At 37.8% G+C, this 12,640-nt stretch overlaps 1 protein-coding gene across 9 annotated transcripts in view; it reads left to right on the top strand.

Annotated features, from left to right (window-relative positions):
- MATN2 (matrilin 2) overlaps positions 1-12,640 on the top strand; it is a 70,287-nt gene that overhangs the window by 18,981 nt on the left and 38,666 nt on the right. For all 9 annotated transcript variants that reach the window (XM_039382412.1, XM_027717520.2, XM_027717519.2 and 6 more), the window contains exons 3-5: positions 3,335-3,904; positions 7,647-7,769; positions 11,782-11,904. In XM_039382412.1, the coding sequence (XP_039238346.1) occupies positions 3,335-3,904; positions 7,647-7,769; positions 11,782-11,904 (816 nt within the window). The remainder of the gene's footprint in view (positions 1-3,334; positions 3,905-7,646; positions 7,770-11,781; positions 11,905-12,640) is intronic.

The following is a 12,640-nucleotide window of genomic DNA, read 5'->3' as shown; positions in this document are numbered from 1 at the left end:
ACTCACACTGAGGGTTTTTTAACTTTTGTGTTGGCATTACAAAACCTCCACTGACTTAGAAGCAGGCTTACGGATGAGTAGCTCTTTTTAATGAGTATGTCACTTTTCATAAGAAGAGTGGAAGGGAGTTACTTTTGGGTACGAAGATGTTTGCCAAAATTGTGAGAAAGTTCCCTGTTTAAAATGAGAGCTGGTCAGAGGAAGAGATTATAGTTTACAGGACAAATGCAAAAGCATGTAACTGCTAAAAAGCTCTCACTGAACATTTATCTGAGGGGATGAGTGTTTAGATCTGTTAGTCGTTACTGATTGCCACTCCTCAAAATACCACCAAACTGGATTTTCCATCTGTAAAAGAGTTATATTTTATTTTTCATAGAGCCCATCTCAGTTAAATCAACTTTAATAATTACAGGGTTCTTAAACGTTCCCTCCAATTCAGAAGACACAAATTTTAAACACAATTTAATTTGAAAATATGTGGTATTTATATAGGTAGAACTTTGCTTGTCAAAGTAGTTTTGAAATACACTGTATTTCATTCAGACTAGCAGATTTTTCTTAAGTAATTTAGCACAATGGGGTGTGTTTCTGGTAGTACTATCCACCAACGCTGTCCAGGCTTTTTCCCACCAAGATTCATTCCAGACTTCTAAATAGACAAATGAGTCTCTTCAGACTGGGATCCAAATCTTTATATTCAAATTAAAAGGATTCAACACCATGGCTCTAGTTTTGACTTGTTTTCACAGAATCATAGAATGGATAAGGTTGGAAGGGACTACAGTGGGTCATCTGGTCCAGCCTCTCTGCTGGGTCATCCTAGAGGACATGGCAGAGGATTGCATTCAGATGCTCGTGAATATCTCCAGTGAGGGAGACTCCACAACTTCTCTGGGTAATCTGTTCCAGTGCACAGTCACCCGCACAGGAAAGAAGTTCTTCCTCATGTTCAGGTGGAAGCTCCTGTACCTCAGTGTCTGCCTGTTGCCTCTTGTCCTATGGCTTGGCACCACCAAGAAGAGCCTGGCTCTACCTTCTTGGCACCCTCCTTTAGATCCCTATAGACATTGATGAAGGCCTCTCTGTCTTCTCTTCTTGAGGCTGAATAGGCCCAACTCTGTTAGCCTTTCCTTGTAAGAGAGATGCTCCAGTCCCTTAATCATCTCCATAACTCCCTTACTGGACTTGCTTCAGGAGCTCCATGTCTCTCCATGTACTGAGGAGCACAGAACTGGACACAACACTCCAAATGTGGCCTCAGTAGGGCTGAGTAGAGGGGCAGGATCACCTCCCTCAACTTTCTGGCAATGCTTTTTCTCATGCACCCGAGGATACCTTTGGCCGCAAGGACACTGTGCTGGCTCATGAACAGCTTGTTGTCCACCAGGACCCCCAGGTCCTTCTTTGCAGAGCTGCTTTCCAGCCTGTACTTTGTCAACCTCCAGCTTGTACGAGTAAAGGGAGTTATTCCTCCCCACTTGCAGGATCCTGCATTTGCCCCTGTCGGATTTCAGGTGGTTCTTCTCTGCCCAACTGTCCAACGTGTCAGGGTCCTTCTGAAGGGCTGCACAGCTCTCTGGGGTATTGGCCACTCCTCCCAACTTTGTGTTGTCAGTGAACTTGTGAGGGGGCATTTGCCCCTTCATCCAAGTCATTGATGAATAACTTAATACTGGGCCTAGTACTGAACCTTGGTAGACACCACTAGTGACAGGCCTACAACTGTGCCACTAATTAGGACCCTCTGGGATCTGCTCTTCAGCCAGTTCTCAATCTACCTCACTGTCCACTCATCCAATCCATGCCTCCTGATTTTGCCTATGCTGAAATGTTTTAATGGAAATAAAATAGCAGTCATTTTACTCTTTTCTCTTGCCTGTCCTTCCCCTTATATACACACACATATTCTTAGCCCTTTTTCTGTAATTATCCTCCTTTCTTCTTGCTCTGCTCCCACAAATCATAACTTAGTGTTATCTTTGTAGTTCATATTATATTTAGTAAATATAATTAATAATTATATATAAGGATAACTATAATTAAGATAATAAGATGGAAAATTGTCATGTCAGAATATCTGTATTCCATTAGAACTGGAATTTTGTTTCTGCTCCACTTGGCTTACATTCAACCTGCTCTGATTTTGAAAGAATAAGCAACCCGAGCATATTTCTGCACTTATGAATAAAGACATACTGTAGACTGCACATGAATAAATCCAGGCAGTCATTTTTATTGTCATTAAAGAGCATTTTTGTTCTATGCCGATGAATGTTCTTGGTAATCTATGAAAGAGGCCTCTGAGCTAACTAGTGAAAACAAGCATCTTTCTCACCCCCTGCCTTGGCAGAAGTGCCTGATGAGTGTTCGTCAGCAGTCACAAGTGAACTTGTTTGAAGGCTTGTCTCTACAGACAGAGGTTTTTCCAATTGATTGGGCCACTTGTACTTGTGCAGTATGACATGACCTTTAATTATACAGTCAAACACTACTTTTCCATCAAGCATTTGCCTCATTCGCTGCACAAGATGGATGAGAGTGCACTGGGAATTGAATTGGGCAATAAGGGAAATTACTGATTAGGGGTATCTCAGCTTAGTAAAATGAGGATACCACTGCAGTTTGATGATCATTCTTGACATCTTTAATCTTGCAAGCCATGCAGACAAACAGACAACCTCACAGATTTATTCATAGCCACAGGAATTTAAAAAGATGAGCAGACACACTGATTGAAACCATAGGTCTGTCTAACCCTATGTTCTCTCTCTGACAGAGATCAACAGTAGGTACATGTGAAATAGTTTAAGGACAAAACAGTGCTATTGCCTGTTTAGATATAGGGAAGAAATTCTTCACTGTGAGACCCTGGAACAGGTTACCCAGAGAAGTTGTAGATGCCCCCCCCCAGCAGTGATTAAGGACAGGTTGGATGGGACTTTGAGCAACCTGGTCTAGAGGAAGGTGTGTCTCCTCAGGGCAGGGGGGTTGAACTACATGATCTTTGAGGTCCCTTCCAACACAAACCATTCTACAATTCTGCGATTCTATCTACATATTCCACTGCCATTAACCATTCTGGGCACTGATCTCAAACACACACACACACACACACACATACACACAAATACATATAATGATCATGTAACAGGTGACTTTTTCATTTACTGGTGAACAAATTTATATTGCCCAAGTAGCCTTAGTTGTGATATCTCCTATTTTTCATTAATTTTCCCAGGACTTTCCAGGGTGTTTGTTTAGACAATCAACCCAAACCTATTTGCATTTTGAAATTCTTGTAAAGTATTTTTGTTTGCATTTTGCCTTTTAGAAAATACTTGCAACAACAAACGTCTGGACCTTGTCTTCATCATTGACAGCTCTCGCAGTGTACAACATTATGACTTTGAAAAAGTGAAGGAGTTCATTTTAACCATCTTGCAGTTCCTGGACATCAGTCCTGATGCCACCCGGGTAGGTCTAATTCAGTATGGCAGCACAGTCAAACAGGAGTTCTCGCTGAAGACCTTCAGGCGGAAGCAGGATATCGAAAGAGCAGTGAAGAGGATGATGCACCTGGCCACTGGCACCATGACTGGGCTGGCTCTGCAGTACGCAGTGAACATTGCATTTTCAGAGTCAGAAGGAGCTCGGCCTCTGAAGCAGAATGTGCCCCGGATTATCATGATAGTGACAGATGGGAGACCTCAGGATCCAGTGGCAGAGATTGCTGCTAAAGCACGTAACTCAGGAATCCTAATTTTTGCCATTGGCGTGGGAAGAGTAGATATGAACACTCTGAAGTCCATTGGGAGTGAACCGCATGAAGAGCATGTTTTTCTGGTTGCTAATTTCAGTCAGATTGAAACACTGACCTCTGCCTTCCAGACTAAACTTTGTGGTAAGATTTTTATCTATAGATTTGAATGCACAGATGAAAGTAAAGCACAGAAAAAATGTAATATAATTAAACTTTTTTTTACATTAAACCTTATCTTTTAGAATATATGTTTTGAAGGGAACTAGCCAGACAACATTCAGAACTACAGTCATACATCTGGGTTAAACCTAATGCTACTGTTAGGTGCCATAAAATGTGGTCTAATTCTTAGTGGTCATAAGCAGTGAGGCAAACACACATATCATGATTTTCCTATTTATTGAGTAATAGCAATACATTTACAACCCTCTGCTGTTTTAATATTAGATAAATTGTTTCATCTATTCATTTTAAATGTGATCTCCCTTAGTAGTGAAACTTCAAACTGATAAACAGTCTTTCAGTTATTTAAATATTCTGGGAAGTTCATGTATTCCTCTTCCAAAGCTTACGTATTAATTCTGTGCAAACAATCATTTCTGTGCCTGTGACTGGAAGTGAGACACAGGCATGGCAATGTTTGTATTCCATCTATTTGAAATACAGAAAATTAGGAAAATCCATTACAGTGATATTATTCATTCATACAATAAAGTAAATAATATTTTAATAGGTATTAATTTACAACAGAGATATCACTTCCATCTGTAATTCCCTTTACAAGAAATTACACTTTACAAATATCAAGGGATACATAATTAATTTTATGCCAATCTGTATAGTAAGTATAATTCTCTTTTTTATTTTTTCACGAGATAAAAATGAAAGTGCTTCATACAGATTTGGCATTAAGCTAAGGCATTTTCAGCAGAGTCCAGAAAAAGAATGCATGGTGAGATTAAATGCTCACTCATCTCTAGGGATGCTTTTGCCAGAAAAGAACTGAGGCTTATTGTAAGGGTAGTCTGGAGATTTTTCCTTACTTGGTCTTTTCCAAAATTGTTTCACAGAGCAGCTGAACTGCATCAGCACAAAACACCAACACAGACATTCATCAGACAATAGATTTTTTTCCTGTTTCTTCCTTGCTGCATTATTAGTTGACATAGTAAGATATATTTAAAGACCAAGAAAAAGTAAACTAATCACAGATTCAGAGTTTAAATGGAATGAACAGCAAATGCTTCAAAATGCCATCTTATTGAATTTCTTTAATTGTGTTTTAGAAACAAATCCAGCACAAATACTGTTTACTTGATTTTTTCTGACTAGGCAGTGTCCAATAAATTTATTAGAGTTTTATAGCTCACTTTTAATCAAATACATGGATTCCTCAATAAAACCACCCCCCCTGCAGGTAGAGGAGTATGGAGGTGACAAGGGTTGCAGTTGCCTCCTGTTCTCAGGGAATGCCTCCACGATATCTGCTGTGCTGGGAATCGAAAGTGAGATCCTAAGATGTACTTAAAAACTCATAGCCAGATGCAACAGATAATTTAAGCTGTTAGATTCATATGGATTTCAGCTTAAGGTACTAAATTGCAGATAGGATCCTTAATATTTTATTGGCTCTTGACTGTGAAGCAGCATTCATCTCTTGCTGAATCTCAAGAGAGCATCTAAGCTTTGCTTCCTGAGCACCTACATTCCTCCTGGGAAATGCGGTTGGTTTTTTTAAGTCCTCCCATGTGTGGACCCAGAGGCAATATCCTTCTAGCTGAGTTGAACATCTGGACACCTTGTTTCTTTGTTAAAGCAATTGAAGGCATCCCTCTGGTCAAGTCTCCTGTCATGTCCAGCCTCCTGCTAAGTTGGAGTTTCCCTACAGATGCTGCCTCTGGCTGCTAAAGATCTGAGGATATCAAAAACAGCAGTTGAAACCAGGGGATCCCAAAGGCCTCCTTTTTTATTACTAGTCAGCAGGGTAAAACAGAAGCAAAGAGTATCCTGGGAAATCAGAGGAGTAGACAAGAATTGAAAACTAAGAAGAATGTAAACAGAAATGGGGACAGAATCCAGGAAAGGATATGGAGATTAGAAGAAGTGTGAGAAAGACAGAACTTGGGATGGAGCAGTCAGGGGAGAATAAAGTCTGTATTATGTTCCTGTAAAGTAGATAGTGGTGTCATCCCCATTTTACGTTGGAGAAATGGAGGCACAGAAATAGGTTTAAGTCTGTCAAGATCACCCACTAACTTTAAATATTTTACTCAGTGCAATTCCTGGTGTGATCTTCTGGGGCATTTAGCATTTTTGGACTAATGCAACATATAATTCACAGCTCTGCAGCCATCACTTGCATTCTTGCAAATCCAGATTCAGATGTCCCTATCTAAACAGTGTGAATGTTGATGCTTCCTTGAAGATACTGTTATTATTGGCTTGCCCAAAATCAAATAAGGACCCTGTGACATAGGGACAAAATATAATTCACAACAAGGCTCATGCTCAAATTCCTTAACTATGAGATCACCCTTTCCATTACTTCAGTCCCTGTCTGTGACTGCCAAACACCTCCTGCAACAGGTGACATTGCAGAAATCATTCAGAGAGCAGGCTCCTTCATCATAGAAATTAGACTGATGACCAGAGTATCACTGGTGCTTTGAAATGAGTGCAACAGAGACACTTTGGAAAAAAAACTATGTGGTAATGTATGGGAAGGTTGGTAACAGACGGTAACAATATATTCTTAGAAAGGACTGAGTTATTGGGATGCTTGTCATTGAATGCTTTCATTTTCAGAATGACAGAAAGATGAAAAGACAAGAAGTCAAAGCAGGTCTATATTCCCATAAATCAAAGTACTTGAGAAGTTTTATTATGGCAGCAAGTTATGAGATCCAAGAAGCTGATTAGGAGATTTGGGAATTGTGGTGGTTTGTGTATTAGTAATAAATGCCTGATTCTTGTAACCATTTCAAAGAGGAGATGCATAGTATATATCTTAAAAACCACATGTGGTTTTTTCCACAAGTACCACACATACCACATGTTAAGTTATTTAGCAGGCTTCTGTTGTGGTTTCTAGAAGATTACTGTTAGTATCTATTCCATAAATTTTGAGCTTTGTTGACCTAGCACATTAAGGAGCACATCGATCCCTAATTGCTGTTGAGCAAAATCAGTTATTAAAGAAATTACATACAAGCAATACTCCAGTGGAAAGAAAACATCAGGGAGATTTCCAAATTCCCAAATACTGCTCTGGAGAAAATAGTTCAATGATGAACTTGACAAAACGGACCTACCATTCTTTTTTATTTTACTGTCTCTGCCTGTTGCCTTTTGCTACTTGCTATTAGAGACATAAAATACAAACAGATTAAAAATAGACCCAGAAAGACTTACAGTCTGGAGCATAGCTCATCTCAGCAACTGCTTAATGAATCTTCAAGGAAGCATGTTCTCAGTGTCATCATGTATTACTTGCATGTTCCTCAGCATTAATAACTAAGCAAGCAAAACATTCTCTTCATTAAGTTGTTTTCTAGTAATTCATCATCTTTAGTATTGTGCTGTGTGGTGATTTTCTTCATTCAAGAAATCGAATGTCCTCTAAAGCAGTTTGTATTTGAATTCCACTTATTTTCTAAATTTGAATATGGTAGGTTTGTTTTGTTGTTTTCTTGGGACCACCAAATAATTAGTGTTTTCAGATACTCGCTTGTGTATTTTTATTTTCTTAAGCTCCCATTTTTGTCTTTACTAGCAACATTAATTTGAAATTTCTAAATTATTTCAGTAAAATTTTCTACACCATTTTTTGTGACCACAAGTAATTAAGGCCAGCAGTTAATAATGGTTTTCCCTTTTTTTTCAGTGCCTCATATGTGCAGTACAGTTGAGCATCACTGTGATCACTTCTGCATAAACACTCCTGGCTCTTACCTGTGCAGATGTAAACAAGGATATATTCTGAATGCTGACCAGAAGACTTGCAGCAGTATGTTATCTCACTTAATTTTTCTCTTTCTTGCTCCCAAAAAGTGCTTAACATCACACACCCTTTCTGATCGGCTCATAAAGAACTGAGGTCAGTATATATTCAATGTTAATCATCAGAAAGAGTCTAGAAAGGTGGAGTTGTACATTTTTTTCTCGCTTTGTGTAAGTGAAATTCGTATTAACCTTTCTGAAATTTCATTAATTTGCTGTATAATTTATAGTAACAAACTTTATTTCACTTTAATTGTGATCTTTGTAATCAATGTGTTTTTTTTGGTTCATTGTAACTTGTTTCCTAGTAATTAACAGCAAATTACATTAGGGGGATACACAAAATTTATTTCTGTGTCCACCATTATTTTAATGAAATTACGTAACACTATTTTTTAATTACTTGTGGAAAATGTACTTGTCTAAAATTCAGTTTATTATCCCACAACATTACATGGGTTCAAATGAAATCTGCCAAACTGATTTGGGCCAGAAGAAAAATTTGGAAAATGTCTTCTCAAGAAACCGTGGGAGCATAGGATTTACTCCTCACAACTGATAATTTAGAATTAAGGTGGAGGATGCAGGCTCAGATCCTATCCTTGTATTTGATGTTCTGCATCTCAGGAGAGTTCCAATAAAACAATCAGGCAGTTTGGGATTAGCGGATTCTTAGTCTCTTTTGCTTAGTGTTGCATTTTAGATCAAATAGTGACCACTGAAACAGTGAGGATATGTCAGTATCTAAAGTGACTCTCTAGCTTTGGCATTAGAATTCTTACATGTGCAGTGGGACGTGTGGTTTCAGTCAGAGGCTCGGTAAATGGTATGGGATCAGAAGAATGTCAGCACTGAACTGATCAGGGCATTCTAACTCCCATGGAAGCATCTTCAGACCCTTTGGGCTACAGCAGGAAACCACTTTTGAGCTGTTGAGGGAGGAGAATCTTTGTTTTCTATTCCTTCTCATCAGCATCCTTCACCAAATGCAGACATTTGTCATATTCCTGTCTGTGAATTACAAGGCAATATTTTGTGTTAAATTGAACAAATCTAACACTTCATTTGTGGTTTTGTTTCCTCAAGAAGATGAAAAAAAAATCAGTGCAATCTGGAATATTTCCTAATTATTATTTGGTAGCAACTCAGCCAATACAACAATAGTGACCAGAAAAATTTTTCGTAGAGCCTATTTTCTCTGCGTCAGCATATTTGCTATAACTCTGCAGAAAGAAGGTGCTCAGATGGTGTAATCATCATGAAAAATGATGGCTCCAATTATGTAATCACATTTTAATAGTATTCTCTAACATATTCTATTCCCTGTGCCCCCTTAAATGCTTCTCATTTAAAACTTCTGTATCCTTTAAACCTTTCTTTTAAACCCTCTACATGCTATTAAATTTCTTAAACAATTTTTAACAAAGAATTTTTTTCTTTCAATTTTCTGAAATTTAATTGAAATTCAAAATTTCTCTTCTTTTTTTAATTGTTCTTCACACATTGTCCTTATCCCCACCCCTAACATCAGTTTTGATAATTGAACTTGTCTTTTGTCAGTCTATTAAAAAAATTTAATTACGAGTATGAAAAATTCTTTTTTTATTGTCTCTTCTTCATTTTTACTGTGTTATGTTTCCATTGTTTTTGTCAGCCAGTAATCAGTAATTTTGCTTCAAATTACTGATTCATTTTCAAGAGTTTTGGAATTGTGTGTAATTTTCCTACTGGTGACCCATGCACAGTAGCCCTCGATATGTTCCCTTTCTACCATTTTTGAAGCCCTTTACTGCATTGTTTTACTTTTTTTTCCATCTATGGCTTCTATTAGTTTTCCCCACCTACCTGTCACTCATAATTTCCTTGATTGTGTACTTTCTTTGATCATCAATCAGAAGATACAGACTGAAGTTTGATAAATATGAAAGGGAAATTAGTGTGTTTGTAGCCTACTTCTAAAGGACTTGTTTTTACATTACCAAACTATAAACTAATTTGAGCAATTAGCACTGGGAATCTAATATGAAGAGGCATTCAAACTGGCCTTAAATGTCCTAGGATGGTGCTAATCATTGGTGAAGGAGGGAGAGGATACAGTAGCAGTCTAGAGAAGGTCAAACCTTTATGTCTAAAATCCCCACAGAGGTGTAACAGAATTCATGAGGATAGGGAGCCAAGCCTAGACAATTAGGAGAGCTTAGTTCTGGAGGTAGGGGAAACCATGGGGATAGAAAAACCCACAGGCTGGGAGTGTTTTGGTTGCCTTCGTTGGCTGTTAATTGCCCACAAGTTCACAGAGAGAACATGTTCCTCACCTGACCTCTAAGAAGAATAAATCTTCAGCATGTTTATGTTAAGTGCAATACATAATGAACATAAACCAGATGTATTTATCTAAGCTGTGGATGTATTTGGCAGCTTTTTCACGAACAAATAGTTCCCTTATATACATTTTAACATTTTCTAAATTAAACAGTGCAGAAAAGATGAAAGATACGTACCTAAAGTTATATTCTCTTTTCATTCTCCTGTACCTAAAGTTAGACTCTGTTTTCATTCTTCTGTTCCCTTTTCTTTTAATGTTGTGGGAGTACACCACAGAACAATCACTGAAGTGATTCAGTTCTTAAAAACCCTTAACCAAATGGCTTCAATCAGCAATGAACTGACAGCTTTGCTTCAGTCTGGAATATGGTGCATTTCTGTTTTAAATAGTTGATGATTTTTTTCCTTGATGCATTTCATTGTAACATTATTTCTAAAAAAGATATTTCCTTGCATTAAAAGAAGAACACCTCCTATATTTGTGATTTGTTACTTTCCATGTGGGAGAGCTGGGGGAAAAGGCAACTCAGCTGTGTTTAAGAACAAAACTAGGGAGAAAATAGTAATTTTGTTTGTTTAACTTGAAATATTCTTACATTTGTTTCATTATGATGGTTTTGCATCCATTCAAAGGATACTCCTTTCACATACTGTGGTCTAACTTTTCTAGAGGAAAGTGGTTTTGTGTCAGATAATGAGTATTCTTTACTCATTACATTGTATTTGTTTGTTTAACTAATCTCTTCCTTTCTTCTCTAAGATGCTCAAATCTTACATTAATACACAAAATAATACAAAAGAGGAAATGTAGCTGAAACAAGCTGGAAAATTATCTATTTGTGAGTGTTTATACTGGAACAAAAGAGTTAAACGACTGTTTATGCTTCTCATCGTGCCGCTTGATATGAAGCAGACAGCTATAAAAGAAAATTCGTTTTTGCTTGGCTAGTTTCCTCAAACATGTTCCAAAAGCCCATTTTGTAGCTGTAAATGACCATTATGTGTTGAGCAGTCTTTGAGTAACACAAAAGTACGTTGCTTTCCAGATCTTTCGCTGGGGAAACTTGAGGTTCTCATAAAGCGTTAGTCTGTTGAAAAGAAAGCCCAGTGTGCTTCACTTGGCTAGGTGCTGAACTGACCTCATTTGTCATTGTGATTTTATTTATGAGATCTTTTGCTTGGGAGGGGTAACTGGCTACAGTATTTCACACAAAAATGAAAAAGTCTAAAACTCAGAAATTAAATATCCCCAAGTCTTCTGATGTTGTGTTTTCCTTTTCCTTTCCAACTTCATCATCATTTATCTGGTTATGCCAAAAAAACAAACCAAACCAAAAAAACACCCTAAACCAAACAAAAAAACCCTCCACTGAAAAACACAATTTTTTTTTCCAAAAAAACCTTGAGGAATGCCCTTCGAACTTTTTAGAGAAACATACATCAAGCAACTCTGCTAGGCACCATTGGCCCATCAATAGTCATGGCCTTCAGCTGAAGGGAGGAGTTCCTCAGCTTTTGAGTGACTGATCCTGCTGGCTTTTACTGTTTGACAGAACATTGACGTGATCTGTGTTAAAATGAGCGAATTTCTAAAGAGCTGCCCACAGCTTCCTGAAATTTACTTTTGATCTATAATCTGCCTGTGCATTGTAGAAAGTCAAAGAATTTCATATTCATGCAATTATGTTTTGTAGTTCAGGACCTCTGTGCTGTGGAGAAACATGCCTGTGAGCAGATTTGTGTGAACACACCTGGGTCCTACGTCTGTCAGTGTTATGAAGGGTATGAGCTTGATGCAAATGGAAAGAATTGTGTCGGTGAGTATGAGTTCATGACTTCATATTTATCTCTTAACACAAACCAAAGGGAAATTAAATGTAAATGAGTATCCAGTTTAGCCATAGACAATGAGGGGAAATTCTCTTCTCCTATATGAGTGGTAGATGAGGAAGAACGCATAATTGGCATGTTTGTAGGCCTTTACTGACAGTAAATGGTGTCTTGGGAAAATTGTTCCAAGCAATTTCACACAGAAAATAACATTGCTGTTTTGAAACAAAACATGAGATGTTTTATTCGAGATCCATGTAGGTGGCCGGCAGTGTACTGGCATGATATATGTGGCCATTAAAAAACAAAGCCAGAGAAACTCAGTAGCTCCTCTTCAGACAGAATTTATGCACAGAAAAACCTGAAAGTGGACAGTTTCTTGATATTTAATTCACTTGATTTTATGGTCATGTGAGTGGAGATTTCAAACCCTTTTTGGGAAGATGGTCTTAAGGAAAGTTTAGCCTCCTTAAGAACCCATCCACTATCTGCATTTAATTTTCGCTATGAGCAATAATGAAGTAAACATCAGATCTAAGAATTACAGCCCAAAAGAAAGAGTGTAGAAATACAGTACGATAATTTTTTAAAACAAAACATACTTCCCTCTCTATTACCATGTAAGTATCTTTCTCTTCTTTCCTGTTATACACAGTAAATACTTGGAGTATAATCTTTTTGCCTATTTGCCCTGTAAATTTTTCATCCCATGCTACATTCTGA

Source organism: Pipra filicauda, unplaced genomic scaffold, assembly GCF_003945595.2.
Source record: "Pipra filicauda isolate LSUMZ 115617 unplaced genomic scaffold, ASM394559v2 scaffold110_size2237424_pilon, whole genome shotgun sequence".
NCBI classification, from domain to species: domain Eukaryota; kingdom Metazoa; phylum Chordata; class Aves; order Passeriformes; family Pipridae; genus Pipra; species Pipra filicauda.
The sequence above is the reverse complement of the archived record's forward strand: the minus strand, read 5'-3'. Positions and strand labels throughout refer to the sequence as shown.